Here is a 21,794-nt window from a genome sequence, read left to right as displayed (position 1 = left end):
TTGAGATTGGATACAATGAATCAAATTCCCGTGAGTTCAAAAGGTTTGACGAAGCTGCTCGCCGTAGAGGATTCGTTGGAGAAGATGATCAAGGCGGCCCCAAAAGACAAAGCTGTAAAGAAGCTAGGGAGGAACTTGAGATTGGATGCAATGAATCAAATTCCCGTGAGTTCAAAAGGTTTGACGAAGCTGCTCGCCGTAGAGGATTCGTTGGAGAAGATGATCAAGGCGGCCCCAAAAGACTAAGGTGTAAAGAAGCTAGGGAGGAACTTGAGATTGGATACAATGAATCAAATTCCCGTGAGTTCAAAAGGTTTGACGAAGCTGCTCGCCGTAGAGGATTCGTTGGAGAAGATGATCAAGGCGGCCCCAAAAGACAAAGCTGTAAAGAAGCTAGGGAGGAACTTGAGATTGGATGCAATGAATCAAATTCCCGTGAGTTCAAAAGGTTTGACGAAGCTGCTCGCCGTAGAGGATCTGTTGGAGAAGATGATCAAGGCGGCCCGAGGGCTACAATTGAATCAAATTCAATGTGCTCTAGAGTAAACCCCGACAACGCTTTCGCAATTCGGTATTGTTATGTTTATTCTGAACCACACTAAAGGATGCGTCGCAAGTAGACAGCTGGAAAGTTATGCCTGGAGTGCATCTCGGACAGCATGACAAGGACCCGACATTCCGAGGTAGCACCCGCCGTTCCAGCTGCTTGCATTTGCAATTAAAAAAAAAAAACAGAACAAAAATATCATGTAATGGTTTTTACAATACAGCAAGGGGGATGGAGGGTTGTGGAAAAAAGTTCATAATTTTCGCTGGCCACTTAATCACCGTGAGCTGTCGCACTTGTGGTAATACCCACTGTAATACAAGCCGAGCTATTTGGGGGAAAAACCCGTTTTCTGCGTGGCACTCTGTAGGCACTTTGCACTAAACATAAATTTCGCAGCAGTTTGACACGACACGGAGGGAACTCAAATTATATGCGAGTACATGGATTGGGCGTGTTTGGCTGTATGGGTGTGCACACCCACTGACAGCTGTGCATGTGTGCGTGTGTGTGGAACAAGCCTTCAAATTGCCACGGGGACTTTGGCAGAGTGCAATGTCTGTCAACACTAATTGTTGGCTCCTGCTCAGCCGCCCGACTGCTGTCTTTCGCAACAATAATGTCGTGTGTTCCCGTGGATGTATTCCTGTGTTGGGCTCCTCAAATACCGCCTGTTCCAGTGGGCCCTGCTCCTGTCCACAGCCTGGTGTGCTAAGCCAGCTTACTAGTCCGTACACTTAGGGAAACCACACACACACTGGCAACTGCTCCAAGTAACTCAAACACAGAGCGATATTAGCTGCACATGGACTGACGTTTAATCCTCTAAAGATTTGGGCATCCAATAGGCATATTAGCAAATGTTTTAAGTCAGCAATAGATTTTTCAAATGCCAATGCATGTTGGCTAACCAAGGCTGGGCGCATTTTTCTCCATGTAGAAGCTGAGACATGCGAGGTCCTGGCATCGGCATTAGCCTCGCTTTTGGTATACATCCTGGCAGGCATCCGAATAGCTCAATTTTGGTGGCGAGGACAAGACAAATACTAGGGGTTGTACTACATAACACTAATACTAATACTAATGCCACCTCGGGCCGGGTGTCTAATTAAATTGGGTCAAACCAGTTAACTCGCTTGTGTTTGGATTACGTTTGCATCTGACTTAATCTCGGTGGTGTCCTGCTTCCAATATGTGTCCTTTCACCGGTTCGCCCCGCCTCATTCGATTTCGAAAAATGGTTTACCCCTCAAGACACAACAAATTGCTTTCAGGCTGTGCCGCTGCTTAAAATGAAATTATTGTCCTGGTCTCGTCCTTCGGTTAGCGCTACGGACACAGGGAAAATATTGTCTTTGGTGAGTTTATTAAAACTTTCCACTCTGCACCACCACCGACCAAAATCGAGACTGGGACTAGGACTTCGCTCGGCCGGATGGATGGAAACTTTTGACCTGTTGCAGGCAACTGACTTTGAGGAACTGCAACTGGAAGCCCAGCTCCTCCAGGCTGGAGCTGGGTCTCCACCCACGTCGTCTCGTCCTGGCAGAAAGTTGTCGGCCAAGTTTGCAGCGCTTCTTGGCTAAATTGTGTAATTAATTGGGAATGCCAAGCTGAGCAGGACAATGCTGAACCTTGGGCGGTTGGCGTTATAAATGGCATCAATTAAATTTCTCTCAACTTGCTTGCAACTTGCCTCTCAAATGACCAGTTTTCCCTTGTCCTGACTCCTTGAACAATTTATATAATTAGCACTATCGATAGTATCGATGTTTTATCTATTGGAAGGAGGGGTTACGCTTACATTTCTACTTAACTTTCTTGTCTAGCCTAATAAAGCTAATCAACTCCTTCGCAATCAAAGTTGAATTTCGGACAAAGTCCTTTTGCCACCGCCATTGATTCAATTAGTCCACACATTTGCCGAAAGTAACTAACTAGGTCACTTAACTGCAATCCGCTTTGCTTAAAGAAATAAATAAATCTTGGCCGGCACAAATCGATAGTAAGCAGTGGGATTATAAATTTGACATGTGGTATTCTGTGCAGAGACATTCGCTTGCCGAATGGCAAAATTAAATGGCCATAATCACAGCACACAAACAGAAGATACAAGTTTCAGATACAAATACAGATACAGATACCGATTTAATTTGCCACAACAGTAAGCCGCATACACAACGTTCTTCTTTCTTTGAGTAACTAGGCACTGGGAACTGGGAACTCGGATTCGGATTCGGATTCGCAACTGGAAGGCAATGCAAACTTGCCTAATCCAATGAAAACAAGCAGCTCAGCTGCGATTGATAAGGGCAAGTCGGACTTACTAGGCAACCGTAGTGACCCTTCCGTATGCCCCTTCTATATGGACGTACATATATACTCCTGCAAGCCGAACTTTCTTGTATATCCTGACAACCGCCTAGCTCATTTGACTGCTGCGAGGACAACGAGGACACTTTGGCAATAATATCGTCCGGTTGTCGGCTTTAAGTCCTCGGATTTGCTTCGTAAATACTTGCAAACGGCTTCAAAATGTCCGGCTTAAATGAGTGGGAGTTTCGAGCTCTGGGCGCTTTGATTAAACTGAGGTGACAACATTTTGCCGAGTGCAATTTACAGTAAAATTGTATGCATAATTTCCGTTATGACACTTGCGGTGCACACACACACACGCACACATTTGAACGGAGAAATTTATTTGCAGATAGATGGATAGATAGATGTGGTTACACATTCCCAAAACACTGCAGGAAAATTCCTTTTGCAATTGATGGCGGGCTGACCTCATCTAGAAACCACTCGATTCGAAATATTTCGGAATTTAATTAATATGCTGCAAAATGGTTTCAAAGGCGAACATTATTTACAATCGAAGTCAAATATGTATCTTTTTATGTCATGCTACCTGTTTCCACCAGTGCATGTTTATATTGGCCTACGAATCTGTAAGTAAGTGGACCAGGCACTACGGCTAAATACCAGAACTGCCTGCAGGCAGCATTCTAATTTATGTTATCCTTGCCACTCCACTGAGGCCACACAAAGGACGATGCTGCGATACATACACAGAAATCAGAGTCGCAATACCCTGCTGTAATTACAAAGTGCCGGAGTCGAACTCACAGCCAGATCCCACTATTGAGAATACAGAGTACAGAATCCGGTATCCGGAATCCGGCATCCCGAGTCCCGAATCCCAGACCCCAGACCAGGTGATATCCTTTAAATCCCTTTAATGGCGGCGCGCAGCCTTTGATTTTTGCAATATCAATTAGCGTAAAACGCGTAGGCCGCCAAAAACTGGCGGTGATTGGGGGGTTGGGGCATTCCAGCCCATGGGGATTTACAGCTGCTGATTATTTCATTAGGCGAAAGTAAATTTAAACGCCAGCCGCACGTTAAATTTATGTTAATTTCCAAAGGGCTGCCAGCCAAAAAGGATGCGGAAATGGCATAGACGAGGAGCAAAAGCCGGGGAAACTGGAAACTGGCACAGACAGCCGAGGAAAATCAGACGTTCGAGGCAGTGGGTGGGCAAATGGGTGGCAAACTATATTACATGCAGGATCACATTTTAATGCTGCATTCTTGCGCATTACAATGCACTTTAAGTGAATGGCACACAACTGTCTTATTAGATATGAACGAAATGAGTTGTCAGCTGCCAACGCAGATTTTGTACAAATATTAAAATAATAGTCATCTCAAGCAGTCCAAAAACGAGTAGTATCTATCAACCTTTTCCCACTGACCATATGGTGCAAATGGACCGTTGCCAAGCCAAATGACAATATTTTCGAACAGATAACTTTCCGTGAATTTAAAACCATATCTGCGGCTCCACTTGACACACATAGAAAACGCACTTGTTTTGCTTGGAACCGCTGATGATCGACCGGGAATATCCATATCCATCCCCCGGGCATATCTAGTTCGCCAGTAATAATCATTAATTAATAACAAATTTGTGTTGATTGTCCGGCGACCAAAACAAAAACAGAAGAGCGAGTTGGCGCACAGAAAGCGGGAGATCAGGTGCCGTCGGCTATATATACTATATAGCCAGTCGGTCTGTGGCCTGACACTGCTTGGCACTCGGCATCCGTCAGCGATTCCGATAGCACTGCGGATTCCCGGACCCGGCCACCAAAAACCCGGCACATGTGTCGCCGATCAATGCGCAACATCTGGTACGTATCCATCTGTATGTGCATGTACGTACGGATGGATGTATCTTTATCTCGGTCTCGGACTAATGAAGCCGGCAGCGCGTTAGATACGTTGCTCGCCGGCTAATTATTCCCCAAGGGATCCTGGCCACGAATCACTGGAAGCAATCGAGCCACGATCGTAGTGAGTGCATCTCTTGATACCCATTGTTCTACGGAGATCGCAGATGAGAATGCTACATCATTGTACTCGTAAAAGAAACAATCAAAGTAAGCACTCTTTTCATGGCATATTAATACAATTTTATATACATAGGGTATATGCCCTGCGATTCCCGACCAGATCCCATGGCTCTCATCAACTTTTTCGAAGCCTGTCACTCACCCGGATTGTCCGTGGATATTATAAATATTTGGACACTCGGCCGGAGTCCGCTCATTTGCGATCATGGACTTCTTTGCGACGGGTGGATTCCAGCAGCTTTACCACGACTTGGAAGAGGAGCCACTGGCCGGCGGCGATGCGCTGCTAAATATAGTCAGTGTTGGGGAATTGGATAGCTCCTATGTGGATACTAGCTTTCCCGGCGGCAACTATAATCAGCTGGAATTCCAGGAGTCGGATTACTATGGCATCATCACCTTAGACAGCAATAATAATACAAATCCTTGTGGGAATGTTCAGGTGGCTCTGCCCTATGGGGAGGATCCTTCATTGTTCATCGACTTCAATGACCTGACCGTATGTCCGCCGGACTTGAGTGATTGGGAGCAGCGACTACTGGATAACTACGTGGAGATTCCGGACCTGGTGGACTTTCTGCCCGAACGAACTCCCCTGTGCACGAATAACTGTGCGGACTTTCTGGAGGAGAGCAACAGCAATCTGCGGCTGTCGGGGCCACCACCTTCAGAGATTTTCGATCCAGATCGCTCGTCTTCCTCGCCCGGCAGTAGTGATCCCGCCAGTCCTGCGGAAGTTGCTGCCCCACCTCCTGCCCTCCAGATGAGTGAAAATGCCGCCGGCGAACGGGGTTACCTGTGCACCTTCGGCAACTGCGAAAAGATCTACGCCAAGCCCGCGCATCTGAAGGCCCATTTGCGGAGGCATCTGGGCGAGAAGCCCTACGTCTGCAGTTGGCCAGATTGCGTCTGGCGGTTCTCCCGATCCGATGAACTGGCCCGCCACAAGCGCTCTCATTCCGGCGTAAAGCCGTACAAATGTGACTACTGTTCCAAGTGCTTCGCCAGGTCGGATCACCTCACCAAGCACCGCAAGGTGCACGAAAGACGTCTTCTGGCCGCCTCCAGAGCTGGCAGATCCCTGGTTTCCGACGATCTGTATGCCGTGCGACCAGGTCGAAAGCGAAAGAACCAGTTTTGATCACATTTCAAGGACAGGATGGATGAATTAGTCTTAATTGTTTTTTTTTTTATTACATAAGTTTGCATAGAAAACATATCCATAAAATAGATCGCAAGTATTCCTTCTTTTGTTAAGAAAATTATCAAGAGTTTTATTTCGAGTGGGAATACTGAGGGTAATAATAACTCTCTCTCTCTCTGCTCTCTTTTTGCAGATTTAATTACGAAAATCATAAACCGTTGATAAACTCATTCAACGGAGTAAAAAAACATATGATTTAATAATAAAAAAGGATACAAGCATGAGGTTAATTCATTACAGAAGTTAAATCGAATTTATCAATATAATGAAAAAGGATAATTTCACGCGGCAGAGCAATTATATCCACAAAATAATAAGTGCTGTTTTAAAAAGCAGTAGGCCGTTTACATAGCTTCACAAATTCATTACCGTAAATTAGCTAGTGTGTGCATATATATATTTAAAACATCCAACACAATTCGAGAAATATGGACAGAAACAAGCCACTCAGACTTATTGGTCTCTCCAGTATCAAGCCCGAAAAAAACCCGAAACTTACACTGAGCCGTCTATATCAACTGCCAGCACTATGTCCCATAGAAAAATGCATTGCCACGATTTCCAAGGATGATATGCTCCAACATTTGGCCCAATACCATTTCCCATCAAACGTGAAGAAGCATATGCAAGTGGCCTTCAACGGAGAACGCTGCACCCTGGTCTTTGATGTTGCTCAGCTGATTGGAGCGCAGACCATATGTCTGGGAGTTCTTCTTTACGGCGGCGCGCGTGGGAAGAATAACCAATTACCCGGAGAACGGGAATTCTGTTATCGGAATATATTGAAGCCGGGCTCGGAGCTGGAATCACTGACGGCCCATCTGGCCATCATGGTGCTGGTGAAGAGGATTACTTTCCTCTCGTGGGCATTTGTGGACAGGAATATCGAATCGGACGTAGATCTTGGTGGTCAAAGTGTCCACAGTGGCCAAGAAATTAACGATCAAGAGAAGACCGTTAAAGCCGAGCAGGAAGAGATTCTGGACTCAGACCTGTTGATAATTTGGACCCAAAGTGCACCCTGCATCCGGCCACTCCACGTTGCCATGACCGCATTCAACCGCACTTTGACGGTTGGCCGGAGCGCCATGCTTTCTGTGGCCAATTCGGGCCGAATGTATACCGAACTCCGTGGCAAGGATCTGCCCAAGGACCGGCATGCCCTATTGCTAACTCAGGCGGATTTGAAGGAGATATGTGGCGCAGAACATCATCTCCATCTCGAACTGATCCTGAATGAGTCTTCGGAATAACCAGCAGCCTGAGATTTCGTTAATTTTACCTTAAATACATATTATATTTGTTAAAGCGGAGTGGCAAAGGAATGAGAATGTCATTCGGTGGGCAGGAGGAAAGGGGACACTTCGGATAAAGGACTCTGCCGCCAAGAAGGATCCTCTCCAGCAAGTCTCGCATCCTTTATGCACTGTCATATCGCATACTTTACGGCTTTCAGGGCGAGTGCTTTGTACAATTTGAAGTGAATTTACAGCGCAACTTGCTTGTATAATGGCATTTACTTTATGCAAACACTGGCGAGGCACAGGAGTCCTCAAGGAGTCGTCCCGCAGCAGGATTCAGCGACAACAACAACAACCATTATTGCCCCACTCATTAAGGCAAGCTGCACTGCTCTGCACAGGACCTCCTGCTTATTCGAAAGTAATTAGCATAAAAATAAATACCACTCATTAAGTCATGTTGTTTTTATCTATTTACTGTTTGATATTGCCGTCGTCAGAGTCGTTGTTTCTGTTTTTGTTTTTCTTCGTGTTCGTGTTGCTGTTGCTGTTGCTGTTGGTGTTGATGTCCTGGCCCCCATTTGCAGTCTCCCCAGAAATGCTGAAAGGGGGGAGTCCTGGTGGCAGGACCTCCATTGAGACGACAAGAGGGCAACTGGGGTTATTTGCATAGATGCAGCCACTGCGGAACTGGTTCAATTAGCCCGAGTCGCTCGGTTTGCTGAAACATTAAGCACACATCGATATTGAACAGCAACTTAATTTTATGTATTTTTCAAAGAAACTTAAAGTATTTCCGTTTTACAAGCACTGTTAAGTATCTAAAAACAAATGTATAAAAATAAATATCTGCTAATCCTTTTTTTCAACTCTTTCCCAATGCAGAGAAAAAGAAATCCCCAGTGGTGTTAACACAGGTAATCCCACACCTAAATCCTTTGATAAACTGCTGCGAATGAATCGCCACGAAAAACAGAGCCACTTTTTGTGCCATGGACATCCGATAAGTTGCCTTCAGGATCCACTTTCTATAGATAGATGTACGTACGTACGTACATATGGATAAATTTGGCTTATGGATAAATTTGCTTTTTGTCGCAGCTCGAGCTGGAAAATTCCGATTGCAATTTTAATTAGATGCCATACACACATATCCAGCCAAGAAGGGGAAAAGCGAAAGGCAATGCGAAGAAAGCAGTGAAAGCATAACTTCTTGTGCGCTCTGTGGGATACATCTACGGCAAAGAAGGTGCAGATACATCTGTACATCCCACATATCGGATAGCAGATACGCCAATGGAGTGGGCGAAAGACAAAGCGCGGTGCTGTAAGAGAATTCAATTAAATGTTCATCAAAAACTACAAGAAAAAGTGTTGAGTATCTGTAGCTGTATGTATTTCAGTCTGTGGGCTGAGCGATCCAGAACAAAGGATATGTACAAGGACAGTGGCGGAGTTGCGTGGACAGAGGAGGTAGGGCAGTGAAGAAGTAGAAATCAGGACCTTGATGACGCGGCGGCAACGCCTGTAACTGTGGCTCTCTGACTTCATCTCTAAATGCAAGCAGTGGCGCAGGCAGGGAATTCCGGTTGTTGGGTATCCCAAAAAAAATGTTATCACTGAAATACAATGTAAACACTATGAAATACAATGCAGCGCTATCGCTAAGTTAAAGTATTTGGATTACCCCCTGTCTTTAATTTCCCACTCGCCCCTGAAAGTATCTGTGTGTCTGCCGCCTGCCTGTGTCTGTGTGCGTGCGCTGCTATCTGTGTGTGTCTGTGACTTGGCTGCTGTAATCAGCAGCAGAAGATGGAGACGATGCTGGAGATGTGGGTGGGTGGCGCGGAGGTGCGGAGGTAAGGCAGCAGGAAGAGCACAAAAGTTATAAAATACCAGATAGATAGTAATTGCAACAGTTCTGTCTTCCCTCTCTCTCCCTCTCCCCACACCGCCCTCTCTTTCTGGCGCTCTCTGTGTGCCGGTGTGTGTGTGTGGCTGGTGAAAATAAGCAGGAAACTGGAAATTACAAATGATACGGAAATAATGCGATATCATGAATCATTTTTACGAGAATCGAGACTTTGATTCTCAGGGGCTAACGATTGGCAAGGGGATCGGCGATGAGCTTCCATATACAGTAAATGTAATATATATATATTATGTGTACTATATAACGATGGCGGATAGGTACATACATATACATATTATATCCCCTGGAAGTGCAGGCTTCTTGTGGCCTCAGCTTGAGTCTGTGTCAACAAATTTGCATTGCATTGGGCGACCAACTGGCGGCGACCACACAAATAATGTCAACAGCATTTCCACTCATCAATAAGTGAAATATATAAAAAAAAAACAAGAATGGCAAAATGAAAAGGGACAGTTGGGAAAATTCAGGGCGCATCGGGTTCCGTTCTGGCTCCTTTTGGCGTCCATTTCCCAAGGAGTGCGGAAAAGCTGAAGCCTGGCATATTTATTTTCTACCCGCCTTTTCTTTTGTGCGGCTGTCGCATTCTTGATTTAGCAAATTGACTGCCATGAAAATGCGAAAAACTTGCGGAAAAGTTGCCGGACGCTTTAAGCGTACAGGAATTCGCCCCAAGTTCTTCGTCCAGGTATTTTCACGGAATGTCAAAGATTGAGTCAAAAATAATTTTAATCAAATATGGGTCGTTACTTTCACCAAACATTGCCGTAGAAGTTCAGGAATCTCTTCGAAAAATATGTTCAGCATTTGTCCTTGTTGGGCCTCATCCTTCTTTCAAATTATTAACAAGAAAAAATTATTTAAAAACGCAGAAAAACTACACATACCTAAGATCCCAGATGCCATAACTTGGCCAAATGGATTCCGATTCTAGAGTGGCGTACCTTAAAATGCTTGTGGAAGTATTCTTAAAAAATCTGCATTTAAAGTTAAGTTTCCTAATTTTGATCGATTTTTCGTAAATATTGATGATGTTACCCCTTGCCAAATTTTCAAAAAAAGTGATGAAAAATGGTGTGCCCTACTGGGGATGCCAAAAGTTTGAGGGCTTCTTCCTGAGTCTCGCAAGGTACTACATTCCATGATCTGACTATTTTTACCCGATTTATGATGTACCAATCCTGGGTTAGGTGGCCAAAACCGGAAGAAGTACACATACCTGAGATCCCAGACGCCATAACTTGGCCAAATGGATTCCGATTCTAGAGTGGCATACCTTAAAATGCTTGTGGAAGTATTCTTAAAAAATCTGCATTTAAATTTCAGTTTCCTAATTTTGATCGATTTTTCGTAAATTTTTATGATGTTACCCCTTGCCAAATGTTCAAAAAAATGATCAAAAATAGTGTGCCCTACTTGGGATGCCAAAAGTTTGAGGGCTTCTTCCTGAGTCTCGCAAGGTACTACATTCCATGATCTGACTATTTTTAACCGATTTATGATGTACCAATCGTGGGTTGGGTGGCCAACCTCAAAATTTGAATCAAAACATAGAAAATTATGAAAAACCACTAATTTGATAGGGAAACAGTAGAGGAAGCGATTTAGCAGCCACCCCTTGTTGAAACTCATATCAGCCCAAATCGCAGCATAAAACTTGGTCAAAAACTTAAGCCATGCTCGGTGGCAAAAATGGGGGAAAGCCCAACAAAAAATAGGAAAACCAAGAACTCTCGTCTCAACTCAACCGAACTGAACTCTACTGAACAAAATCTGCAGCTCGGGTCCGGAGATAAAGTCAAATACTTGACAAGTCACAGGTAACAAGTATGAACTTATGAAGCCATCAAGTGTGTGGGTAGAAGTAGGGGTGTGTGTGAGTGTATGTTGGTCTTTTGCAAAAGTGCTGCAAAGTTTTCAAATTATTTTTGGTTACATAATTGGAATTGATAACTTTGCCAGTCGGCAGAGCAAGGGAATCATTCGGGACATACCTCTCATTCCCTCGCTCTTTGCACAACACACACTCTACCCGTCTCTTTCTCATACAACTCGTTCCATCTCTGTCGCCCACGCAGTTCTGCACTTGTATTTGTCAATAACAAGCAATTTAACAATTTTGTACACAGGCACAGAAAAAGCGAAAAAACTCTTGTAAAGTTATCATTCAAACTTGAAAATCAATAAAACTTTTGACACAACTCCATACAGTTAGAAAAAAAAGGAGTGCACAAAGCGCGCGCGAGTGAGGGAGAGGGAGGGCAGAGGTGTGCGAAAGCGAGAGGTATGTATGCTCACCTCTGACATAACCTTTCATCCTATGACATTTTTACTTTGTAGCTTAACAGCACACATTTTTCACTCAAAAAATAAATCCCAGCAACTTCCTCTATCCCCTTTTTGGAGTTTTCTCATCTTTTTTTTGTTAATATTCTTGCTTCATCTGCCCACCGAACACCACCCACCACCCACCACCCCCTGCTATCTGCCGTCGACGCCGTTCAAGAAAGTTAATTAAGAAAGTTTGATTTCTTATGGCTAAATAACGCTCCAAAGTTTCACTGACTGACAAATATCGAGCAATAATCAAAAAAAAAGAAAGGGGGAATAAAATACAACAAAAAAAAATATGAAATTCCTTACCCACAAAATATTTCCTGTTCCCCCCACCCCCTCCTTCGGAGATTGATAAGATGGGGTGCCCAAATTTTCGGGTCGGTGGGGCAATAAAAAGTTTTTTCCCCTGCCCCCTTTTTGTCTGACTTGGTTACAAGCAAATCAACAAATATTTGTTACTTCTCTAGCCAATGTTCCTGAATTTTCCCATATCCAAGGGCATATACACTTTGATTTGGAGAATGTTACAGCCTCAATTAGTAAATGCGAACAATCTTTAGTTATGTAATATGAAATACGAACTTGTAGTACGCATTTTAAAGTCATTTGTTTGCCTACCTTTTTTTACTAATATTTATTCTAGTTAGAGCATTTGTCCTTTCAACTCGCTCATCTCTGGCTTATATTTTTATGCATTTTATTTTACAATTACAATATTTATTAAGTGTGACGGCCTTTGGCTTTACGAGCTGTTAAGTGGCCACCAAGACGAACGGGAATTGGGTTGAGGGTCATAAAGCAATGACTTATGGCCTGTTAACTGGTCCAGACAAAAGAGGATCCATGTCATACATTACGGCCATTTACAAGGGTTATTGATATGGCTACCTATCTACCCTGGAGCAATCGCCTATGAATCGACCGGGCTAATTGGCCAAGTGAAAATGGCCAAAACCAAGCCAATTTTCGCAGGCAAATTGCTGGGCAAAACCAAAAAATGGACCGGCATTCATGTCACATGCGCCGGATGTGGAAAAGAATATTAAAGAAGCTGCCACTGCGAGCTAAACAACTTAATGACTTCCTGCTAGTTAGGCCTCCATGCACAGCCGCAAAACAGCAACAGCAGCCAGCGAAAGTACACTGGGAGAAATCTCTACTGGCATAGTTCATATCAAACTATTTTCAAACCAATGTAAAAACTTTAGGCAAAACATACATATACATATAGCAAGATCGTTTTGCCTAGCAAATAAAGTAGAGTTCTTAGTTAACTCGTAGGTATGTAGTGTTTTGCTTTTTCCGGTGCAACACAAACACCAAACAACGTACTCAAAACTGTCAGCAACAACAACAACGAGGACAAGGACAACAACTAAAGACATCTGTGCGAATGGATGTTTCCTTGGGGCTTCTAAGGCCGCCAACGACCGCAGACAGCGGCCATTATAAAGCTCCGAAATGGGGAGGCGTGCTTGTGCACTGGCAAAAATATCTGTAGGTTTTCAAAAATTAAAACTACCAAATCAGTTCTAATTTCGAATTAACAATAAAGGATTATACATTTCAATTACCAATGGCATTTGCATTTGATGTATCTTTTCATTTCATTTCCAAATATAGGAATTCACTAAATTTTTCTCAGTGCACAAAAGTTGGTGGGGGCTCAAATTTATGTCGCACTTGCGACGCTTTATCTCCGCGGCGAGAGACAAAAAAAAAGAGAGAGTACATAAATTTTTAATGCAAATTTCCTTTCTATAATTGTTCATACTTGGACACATTTGCATTTATTAAGCCCGAGCCTAAGGAGCCACGCCCACCGCCCCTCCGACCGCTGGTGAGCCACTTAGTTTGCGTTTATTGTACACTTTTTATGGGAGCATACCCCCCCCCCCCCCCCCCCCCCCCCTACACCACCGGCGAAGGGGAGATATTGCTATTTTGTTAAATTATGTTGAGCATTTTTATGGCAAGATTTGTTTTTTATGGCATCGAGAGTTGCGCTTCCGTAGCCGCACTTCTGGCACTCCGCTCTTATTTTTTTTTGTACTCTCAGTGCTTATTTTTATTGTATTACGAAGAGCCCGCGGGTGGTTCAAGAAGATTTTTGAGCTTAAGAACAGCGCAGCACTTAATGTGTTCTAAGTAGAAAAGCTCCGGTACAAACATATATTAATATGTATTATTGAAATATTATTAAGAAGACTACTCGCCTGGACTGGCATCGAGTATTTATATTTATATGCTTTACAGCTCAGAACTGAGCAATCTACCCTCGCTGATTTACATTTGTCACACATACCGAAAGCTTGCGGAAGAAGGAGAGCAAAAGAACTCTGGCTGTCTCTGTTTTGACGGCATTTCATTTAATATAATAAAATGAAACGCAAACGACAGACATCTGGTGAAGTGCAGAGTAGAAGGAGCTGCTGGGTGGTTAAATGGTTGGCTACGTTTGCGAAGGACACCAACAATTTTGGGATAAAGGTTGGCTTTATAAGAACTTAAGATAAAAAATTGTGGATCAATTGAAGTTTTCAAAATTGAAATAAACTTCAAAAAGCTAATGCAGCAATCTAGCTATTTAAAATAACTCGGATTTTTTTGCTTGTGTAGACACTCAAGTGATGAACCAAATCAGCAGCACTTTTCTGTTATTAGAAGTTGTAAAAAGAACAAATAGCAACTCAGTAAAGGAACTGGGGGCGTGACAGCTCAAATAGACCCCGAACAATTGGCAATAGCGGCGGGAAATAAGGGCGCAAATCGGCAGGAAAATCGGCGGAAAGGCAATGGAAAATCCAAAGGAAAATCATTTGAAAAGGGCGAAGACAATAAGAAGTCCTGCGATGACAGGACAATCTTTGACAGGCGCAACATATTATGGACGTGCCCGAAAAAGGACAAGTATTCAATATATATGCACTTGAATATTTCCATGTTATATATGGTATATATACCATATACCATATAGCATATACCACATATATGGACCGATATTCGATACGCTGACAGGTCCTGGCATCAAATTATCAAATTATCCAACTGTCAAACACGTCGCGGCTGCCATCAGCCGAGAGCCAAGTGAACTGCAGCCAATTTGAATTAATTAAATTGTAGCGTAAACATATTTGATGTAATTAGCCCAACAAATTACAAATTACTTTGCCGGCGCATAAATAACCCAACGCGTCAACGCGGCCGCAATGAATATACATACATATTTATGTATGTATGAATGGGTGGGATTGCCTGAAATTAAATAAAAATAACTAAACATATAAATACCAATTTGCAAAGGTTGGGCTAGACGGCACATATATTAAGTGCGGACCGCCTTTCCGCAGAGGAACATGATTTGTGGGGCAGCACAAAGTTGCATGCAACTTGCCGGGGGCTCTCCTACCCACCACCAGCAGCAACACTATGGTTCAGTTCTATAATATCGAGCAACATATGTTGGCAATAACGTGCACCATGGGCCCATCCATTCGGCCGGGGCCACCGTCCATCCAGCCTTGAACCACATGGCGTCCCCCCATTATTGCATAAAGTTTTACTTTTATCAGCTTGCACTCTACTCGCTCGCAAAAAAGAAAATATATATATAAAAACAATCTGCAAAGAAGCAGCCTAAAGTTCTTAACCAAAAGTACTGGACCAAAAAAATCGAATGCGAATGTGGCTCAGAGGAGCACAACAAACTTACACCACTTGCGCAGCTTGTGGCCCGTTTACCAGCCATTTTCGGCCACGTTTCTCCGCCAGCTCATGTCCTTCGGGAAAAGTTTTCACCGGCCAGTGTGGAGAGAGCTTAAGTTTTTCGGTCTAAGCGACCCTCGTGTGACCATATAAAGTGTTTGACAAACTTTGATCCGTAACGGTGAGGCGTTTGCCGAAGTGGCAGATCGACTGGATAGAAATAAATTGGCCAGCTTGCAGTAAATGCAACTAATCAAAGTCTTTGGACTGCGAAAGCACTGAGGAAAATCGAATGTAGAAGAAAACACAACATATACATATGTTATGTTAGATCTAATATTGATGAGTTTCCTAATGCTTTATTTGCACTGTTATTTTGTGCCCCCCAGTTAAACGCGAAAGTCTTTCTTACCATTCAGCTGCATGCCAGGCCACTGGCCACATCCACATCTTTTCATTTTCCAGCTCTTGTCACGCGGCTTTCGGTGGCTTATGGCCAACTGATTCTGCTGGCTCTTTGTCCCGCTTTTCCTCCGGCAATGGCAATCGGCGGGATCAGACTCCTTCACAGCAGGCGTTCTCCTAAGCTCCAGCAACTTCCCTCTTATTTTCCTCAGCTCGGCGCCACAAAGAAAAACTTTACACAAAGATTATTTAGTTACAAGCTGTGTGTGTGGGCAAAATAAAAAGAAGAAAATATCAACAGCAAGTTGGGATTTTAGCTGGGGGGCAGGACCCACAATCCATGTGATACCCCTGCCATTAGCCAGATGAAATAGCAGCAGCGATCCCAGAGACCTGCTGCTTATTAAACTCACCAGGGATAAGGGAGTGCAGCGCAGTGAATACAAAAGATTACATTTAAATACAGTAGAGCTATTAGGACTAGGCGTAGACTATATAATTCTTAAAAAATCGGAGATAAATTTTAATTTACAGAGAGCTTTGATAACTAAGAGTAATATGTACGAAAGTACTTCGTTTCCGTTTGTTCAGCCACGTCGCTCGCTTTGCTATATTGGTGTCAAAGTGCAAGCTAAATTGTTCATTGCCCTCTTTTGCGCCATTCATAGCCTAACCCCCCCCCCCCCCCCCCCCCCCCCCCCCCCCCCCCCCCCAAAACCCCCTTTGAAAAAGTGCAAACCAGAGACTCTGACACTGAAGACATTCCACAATTTGTATGACATTCGCAATGACACACTTGGCAGAAACTGGAAAAAAAAAATAGAAAACTGAGGGGGAGTTCTTCGATGAGATGCGAGTCAATTGCACATGGGTTTCCATTCAGAGCGATTGTGCTGACGTTTCTTCAATGGCCTGAAATGAATGCCGGGTATCGAGACGCCCCCTAAAACCCCATCGCAAAAGCTGAAAGCTCAAATCCCTGAAACAAAAGCCAAATGCGCTCGCTTTCAGTTGGCCTGTGATGCGGGATCTGCTTATGGCCAAGTTGAGGGAGTCCTATTCCTATTCCGATACCGATTCCGATGCCGAGTCATAGTCCGAGCGGGTCCGACCCGATGTCATTGTTACAGGCCAACTGGCGGACAAGTGAGTCTGGCTTTTTTTTCTCGCACCACGTTGTATTGGTAATGATATATCCAAGGGGACACTTGCTCTGCAATTCCCTTACGCTCACGGGGCGTATACTTAATATGCACTCGCTTGCAACAGAACTTCGGTACAGAACATAAAGGGTATATCTTACGTGACATTCAGCCATGTATACTCCCTTTACTTTTTATGTATTTCCCGCATTTTTTGCCTTGTTTTGCCGCTCTACCCTTTGTTTTTGCTTTTTCAGCTTTCTTTCGCACGATTTGCTTTGCTGCTGATGCTGCTGCTTTGATGGTTGGTGCGCTCAATTGGCTGCAAGTGCAATATTTTGATTTACAATTGTTTCACAGGGACAGCAACACGCTCTTTTTTGCAGCGCCTTAATTGGGCGGGATTTTTCTGTATTTTGACCGAATAGTTTCTTAGAGCGCAGAAGTACTCAGTACTCGGTAGCCAGGACATTTGTATGCATTGCGGACGGGACAAAAACCGAAACTAATTTCCATTGTGCAAATAATTTGCAACCCGACATAATTTTTCCTGCAGTTGCGGCATGTTGCTGCTGTTGCTGCAACTGCAATTGCAGCTGCAGTTGCTGCTTGCGCGTCCCAAAGGGTTGCCAGATTGCCCGACTTTTGCCGGGGATTCCCACTGTTTGCCCATGCACAATGCATACAAATTGCATTACAATCAGCCAGGGCAAACATGGAAATATATTTAAGGAGCGACAACAGCCGAATGGAAGAAATGCTTGAAAATCGTTAAAAGAAAACGAACAAAGCATGGCAAATATTTATATACAAATATTTTTGCTCTAAGCCCAAACAACGGACGAGTGAAAGGGACGGAAGGCAGAAATGCAAAATTTTAAATGTAATTTGGAAAATTGCAGAGGAAAAGGGATCCATGGCAAGCCAAAAACAAAGTGGCCGTGCTGCGAATGGAGTCACATCACTTCCTTGATTCCCACAGAGAAGTATTCGCATTAATTGGCAGCTCTCACTCAAAAGTATCTTTGCATCCGAAAGATGCAAGCCCAACATGAGCACCCTGGACATGAAGTTACGGGATTAAGCTACAGCTGCCTGCAACAAAGGATGGATATTTTCATATTTCGTAATACATACACATACATATCCATGACTTGTGCATACTTTCGCAAGTGATTTCAAAGGCCATGATGATGGGTTAGCCAATTCGGGCAAAAGTTTCCCTTCGCTGCCATTATACTCCTACAGCTGAATATGCAGACATATTTTTTAATTTTCGTCTTTTTGACTGACAAGAAAGGAAATACTTTATTGTTTGCATTTATAATTTATACGATATATCTTCTGCTGATCCTTTTTGGCCCCGTCTTCGTTCGTTGTCCTTTGAGGCGCTTGTCATTTCATTTCATTACATCGCATTGTTGTCCCTTTTGGCTTTTGTGCTTTTCTCAAATATTTACATGTAGCTTTTTTTCTCCGCTCATTTCTTCATCTCCTCGAAGGACTTCACCTCGTCGCCCAGCTCGATGTTCACGCTTCGCCTCGAGGATATTCCCCCGCAGGAAAATCGCCTGCTGCGCCAGTTTTCCGAATGCCTGCTGGGCTGTAATGGCATTTATTAATTGCTATGTAAATAACTTGAAGTCAATTTTAATGGGAATTGTGTTGGCGCAATCCAAACGAGCCAATTTGCAGGCTCATTTCAATGCCTTCCGCCATTCAAGGATATCCATGGAAATAAGTCATTCACTTATGACCAATTAGATCGAAAATAAATTGAAGACTTCCGCAGGCTTTGATTCTTATTTCCGTTAATTATTTTCTTTCACAAATGGTATATGGTTCTTTATACAAATTATTTAGATCTTGTGAATTTCTTGGGCTTCACACATATTTTGCTGGCTCAAAAAGTGACTAGAATCTGGCCAGAAAACTGAGTCCAAATAAACCGAATTTCGAAAACCAAATTGCAGCATATGAAGTGTAGTCGTATGAGGGAGTATTTTAGTTATACCAAGTGAAGGCACACATAGTGCGCATAATGCCAGCAGTGGTTGGCAAAAATGCTGCCATTTAAATGCTGGCCAACATTTGTCAAGCCTCCGCTCGTTCCGTCTCTTTCCGCTGGACTATTGTCGTCTCTCTCTCTCTATGTGTGTGTGCGGAACTATTGCCGTCTCTCTATTTTGGTTCGGTGAGCTACTGTTGCGACACTTTTGTGAGGCGAGCTGCTTGTAAATCTCTTTTTAATTGCATTTAACCGCAAACAAATTCCAAAACCCGGCAACACTGGAGTAGTGGTAGAAAATTCCAGCCACCCACTCACTGCTTGGCAATCCCACTTGGCCGAAAACCAGGCTGAAACTAAAAACCGCACGTGGCAGACGAAACTAAAATGCAGGACACATGCACAATGAAAGGCCAGTTGGGTGGGAGTGTGGACGGGGTGTCCCCGAACATGGCCGCACAAATTGTTTAAACATATACCAACACAAATACAATCCAAATCGAAAAGGCGCCTAGGCAGTCGAGGCAGCCGAGGCAGCAGAAAAGCAGTTGCAGTTGCAGTCACAGTCACAGTCACAGTCAATTATACAAATTGCATTTGTGTTGCTCTCTTGCAGGGCCGCATTTGCATACTACCCACCACCACAGGACCTCCCCCCATTTGGAACCCTGGTACTTTCGGATTTGGCCCTTTTGGATTTAGCCACACGTCGCATGTTGGTCACGAAAAAGTCAACCAAAACTGCAGCTAGCCCTTATAGTAAGCCCAGTTTAAGCGGATTTCAAAACGGGTCTTTTAATCGGCATTATGCGGAAATAAATATTCGACGTTTGTATAATATTCGACGTTTGTATAATAATCGTGTTGTGGTATAAATGTGCAATAAGATTACATTGTAATATAAGATGGACGGTGCAAGCGGCTGGAAATGCGGGTGCTACTTCAAATTCTGATCAGGCATAACTTTCCAGGCTAACTACTTGAGATTTATTCTTGAGTGTGTGGTCCAGAAGAAACGTATTGCGACGGAGTTGTCCAGGTTTACCCTAGAGCAGATTGAAGTTCATCATTCACATACAATCTGAAGTTCTCCAAGGGGTTACGTCCCAGCTCCATCACCCCTTTGTCAGATGGAAGTTTATCATTCACATACAACTTGAACTTCTCCAAGAGGTTGCGTCCCAGCTCCATCACCCCTTTGTCTTTTGGACGTTGCACTTCGACAGTCTTGATCATCGTCACCAACTGATGCTCCAGGACGACCGTCTCCGTTATACATTTGAACTCACGGGGCTTCACCTTAACCGACAGCAGGTTAAGAATAAAATACACAATTGCTGCGATCACGAAAACGATAATCGAGAAATACGTCATATTAAATGTTTTTTAGAAGCTGCCGGCTTGACTGTGCGAAGTCGAATGAAATGTGTAACTTTCTGTTGAAGTGACATCAAATGGCAATTGAATTAAAATCATCAGCCTACTAAGAATAATAGATTTTATGAGCACAGATACTAAGCAGACATTTTTCAGCTCGGAAAAGAGAGCTCGAAGATCAGTATAAAAGTTACGACAAACCCTTTTTTATCACATGCAAAATGAAGCAATTTTGTATTTTTGTACTTTGTATTCATCCAAACAAAAATTACGCTTTATATTTTATAAAACTTGTTGTCACCTCGATGGTGTTAGATGCCATTAAATATAAGTTTTTCTACAGGTTAACAGGTTGCATAAGCAGTTAACCTCGAAGATACTGCCGCCGCTTTGTGTTACACCCAATATACTTCGTATACTTGCCTTTAGTTTTATCCAAGGAATCTTGTATCTTTTATTTTTGTATCCTTTGTTAGCCTGCCCAGTTCATCTTTTAATTAATTCACAAGCTGCGTAAAAGTTTTGTAGCCACTTTGGGCCTAGACCACCAGCAGTTTTTCCTCCTCCTCCACCAACGAAAAAAATATATATATATAAAATATATATATGTATATATAGAGAAAAAAAAGGGGATTGCGAAAAAAAGGCAGGAAGCACTTGCAACACAACGCAAGAAAACTTTTCTTATACAAAATTATGGAAAACTTTTATTTCCATGCATAACACACATACGCCCTGTTGGCCGTGTGCGTTTGTGTTTGGGTGTGTGTGTGTGTGCGTGTTTATTGCTTTACTTTTTGCACTCTTAAATAAAACTTGCATGCATGAGTGTGCGTGGGTGTCTGCGCACATTTATTTATTTAGTTTCGCTGCCTCTCGGCGCAAGTTTTTTATACATACGTACGCGCATATAAATTTGTATTTTTCTTGCCCCTTTCTGGATTTCGTCGTTCGTCTCGTTTCATTTTTTTGGGCATAAAATTGGCACATCAAAAAGCGGAAAATTTAAGTTGCAACAACGGCAGCGGCAAGTGTAAACAGCTCAAAAAAAAAAAAAAGAGAAAACGGGTGGCAAGAGGCGGGACAAAGCTGTCACATCAGCAATTGCACATGGGCTTCCAAGACCAGCAGCACCACAGTGATTTATAAATTTTTAACTTTTATTCTGCGGTTATAAGCCCGGCCAAGTTGACTTTATGGCAGAAGCAGGCCAAATAAAACTTCAGCTGTAAGAAATAATGGGTGACAAAGATGATGATGGCCATGTGATCATCTCCACGGCCAGTGTTTTTTTTCGAGTTTCTACACTTTTTGGAACGTGCCAATGAGCTGGCCGGGCCATTTGGGCTTTTATGCGACTGCTAATGACACAATTTGGTGGCGCAGAAGGAAGATGGCCGATAGGGATATGTGACACGCACGCAAAACAATTAACTGTTAACACTCACTCACTCACACGCTCACAAAAACGTTAACCAACACA

The 21,794-nt window shown here is 43.3% G+C and overlaps 2 protein-coding genes and 1 pseudogene across 2 annotated transcripts; all 3 read left to right on the top strand.

Annotated features, from left to right (window-relative positions):
* Positions 1–15: 15 nt before the first annotated feature.
* On the top strand, positions 16–546 carry LOC116802047 (annotated as a pseudogene).
* Positions 547–5,136: 4,590 nt separating this feature from the next.
* Positions 5,137–6,224, top strand: LOC6612468 (Krueppel-like factor 3). The gene has a single exon (XM_032725602.1). The coding sequence runs from the start codon at positions 5,168–5,170 to the stop codon at positions 6,101–6,103; it is 936 nt and encodes a 311-aa protein (XP_032581493.1). The 5' UTR covers positions 5,137–5,167; the 3' UTR covers positions 6,104–6,224.
* A 287-nt stretch (positions 6,225–6,511) lies between these two features.
* On the top strand, positions 6,512–7,847 carry LOC6612469. The gene has a single exon (XM_002036941.2). The coding sequence runs from the start codon at positions 6,595–6,597 to the stop codon at positions 7,417–7,419; it is 825 nt and encodes a 274-aa protein (XP_002036977.2). The 5' UTR covers positions 6,512–6,594; the 3' UTR covers positions 7,420–7,847.
* The last annotated feature ends 13,947 nt before the right edge of the window (positions 7,848–21,794 follow it).

This window comes from Drosophila sechellia, chromosome X, assembly GCF_004382195.2.
Source record: "Drosophila sechellia strain sech25 chromosome X, ASM438219v1, whole genome shotgun sequence".
Lineage (NCBI taxonomy): Eukaryota > Metazoa > Arthropoda > Insecta > Diptera > Drosophilidae > Drosophila > Drosophila sechellia.
The sequence above is the reverse complement of the archived record's forward strand: the minus strand, read 5'-3'. Positions and strand labels throughout refer to the sequence as shown.

Excerpts from the sequence above, each read along its gene's own strand:
- LOC6612468 (XM_032725602.1), top strand. The coding sequence starts at position 5,168 with ATGGACTTCTTTGCGACGGGTGGATTCCAGCAGCTTTACCACGACTTG.
- LOC6612469 (XM_002036941.2), top strand. The coding sequence starts at position 6,595 with ATGGACAGAAACAAGCCACTCAGACTTATTGGTCTCTCCAGTATCAAG.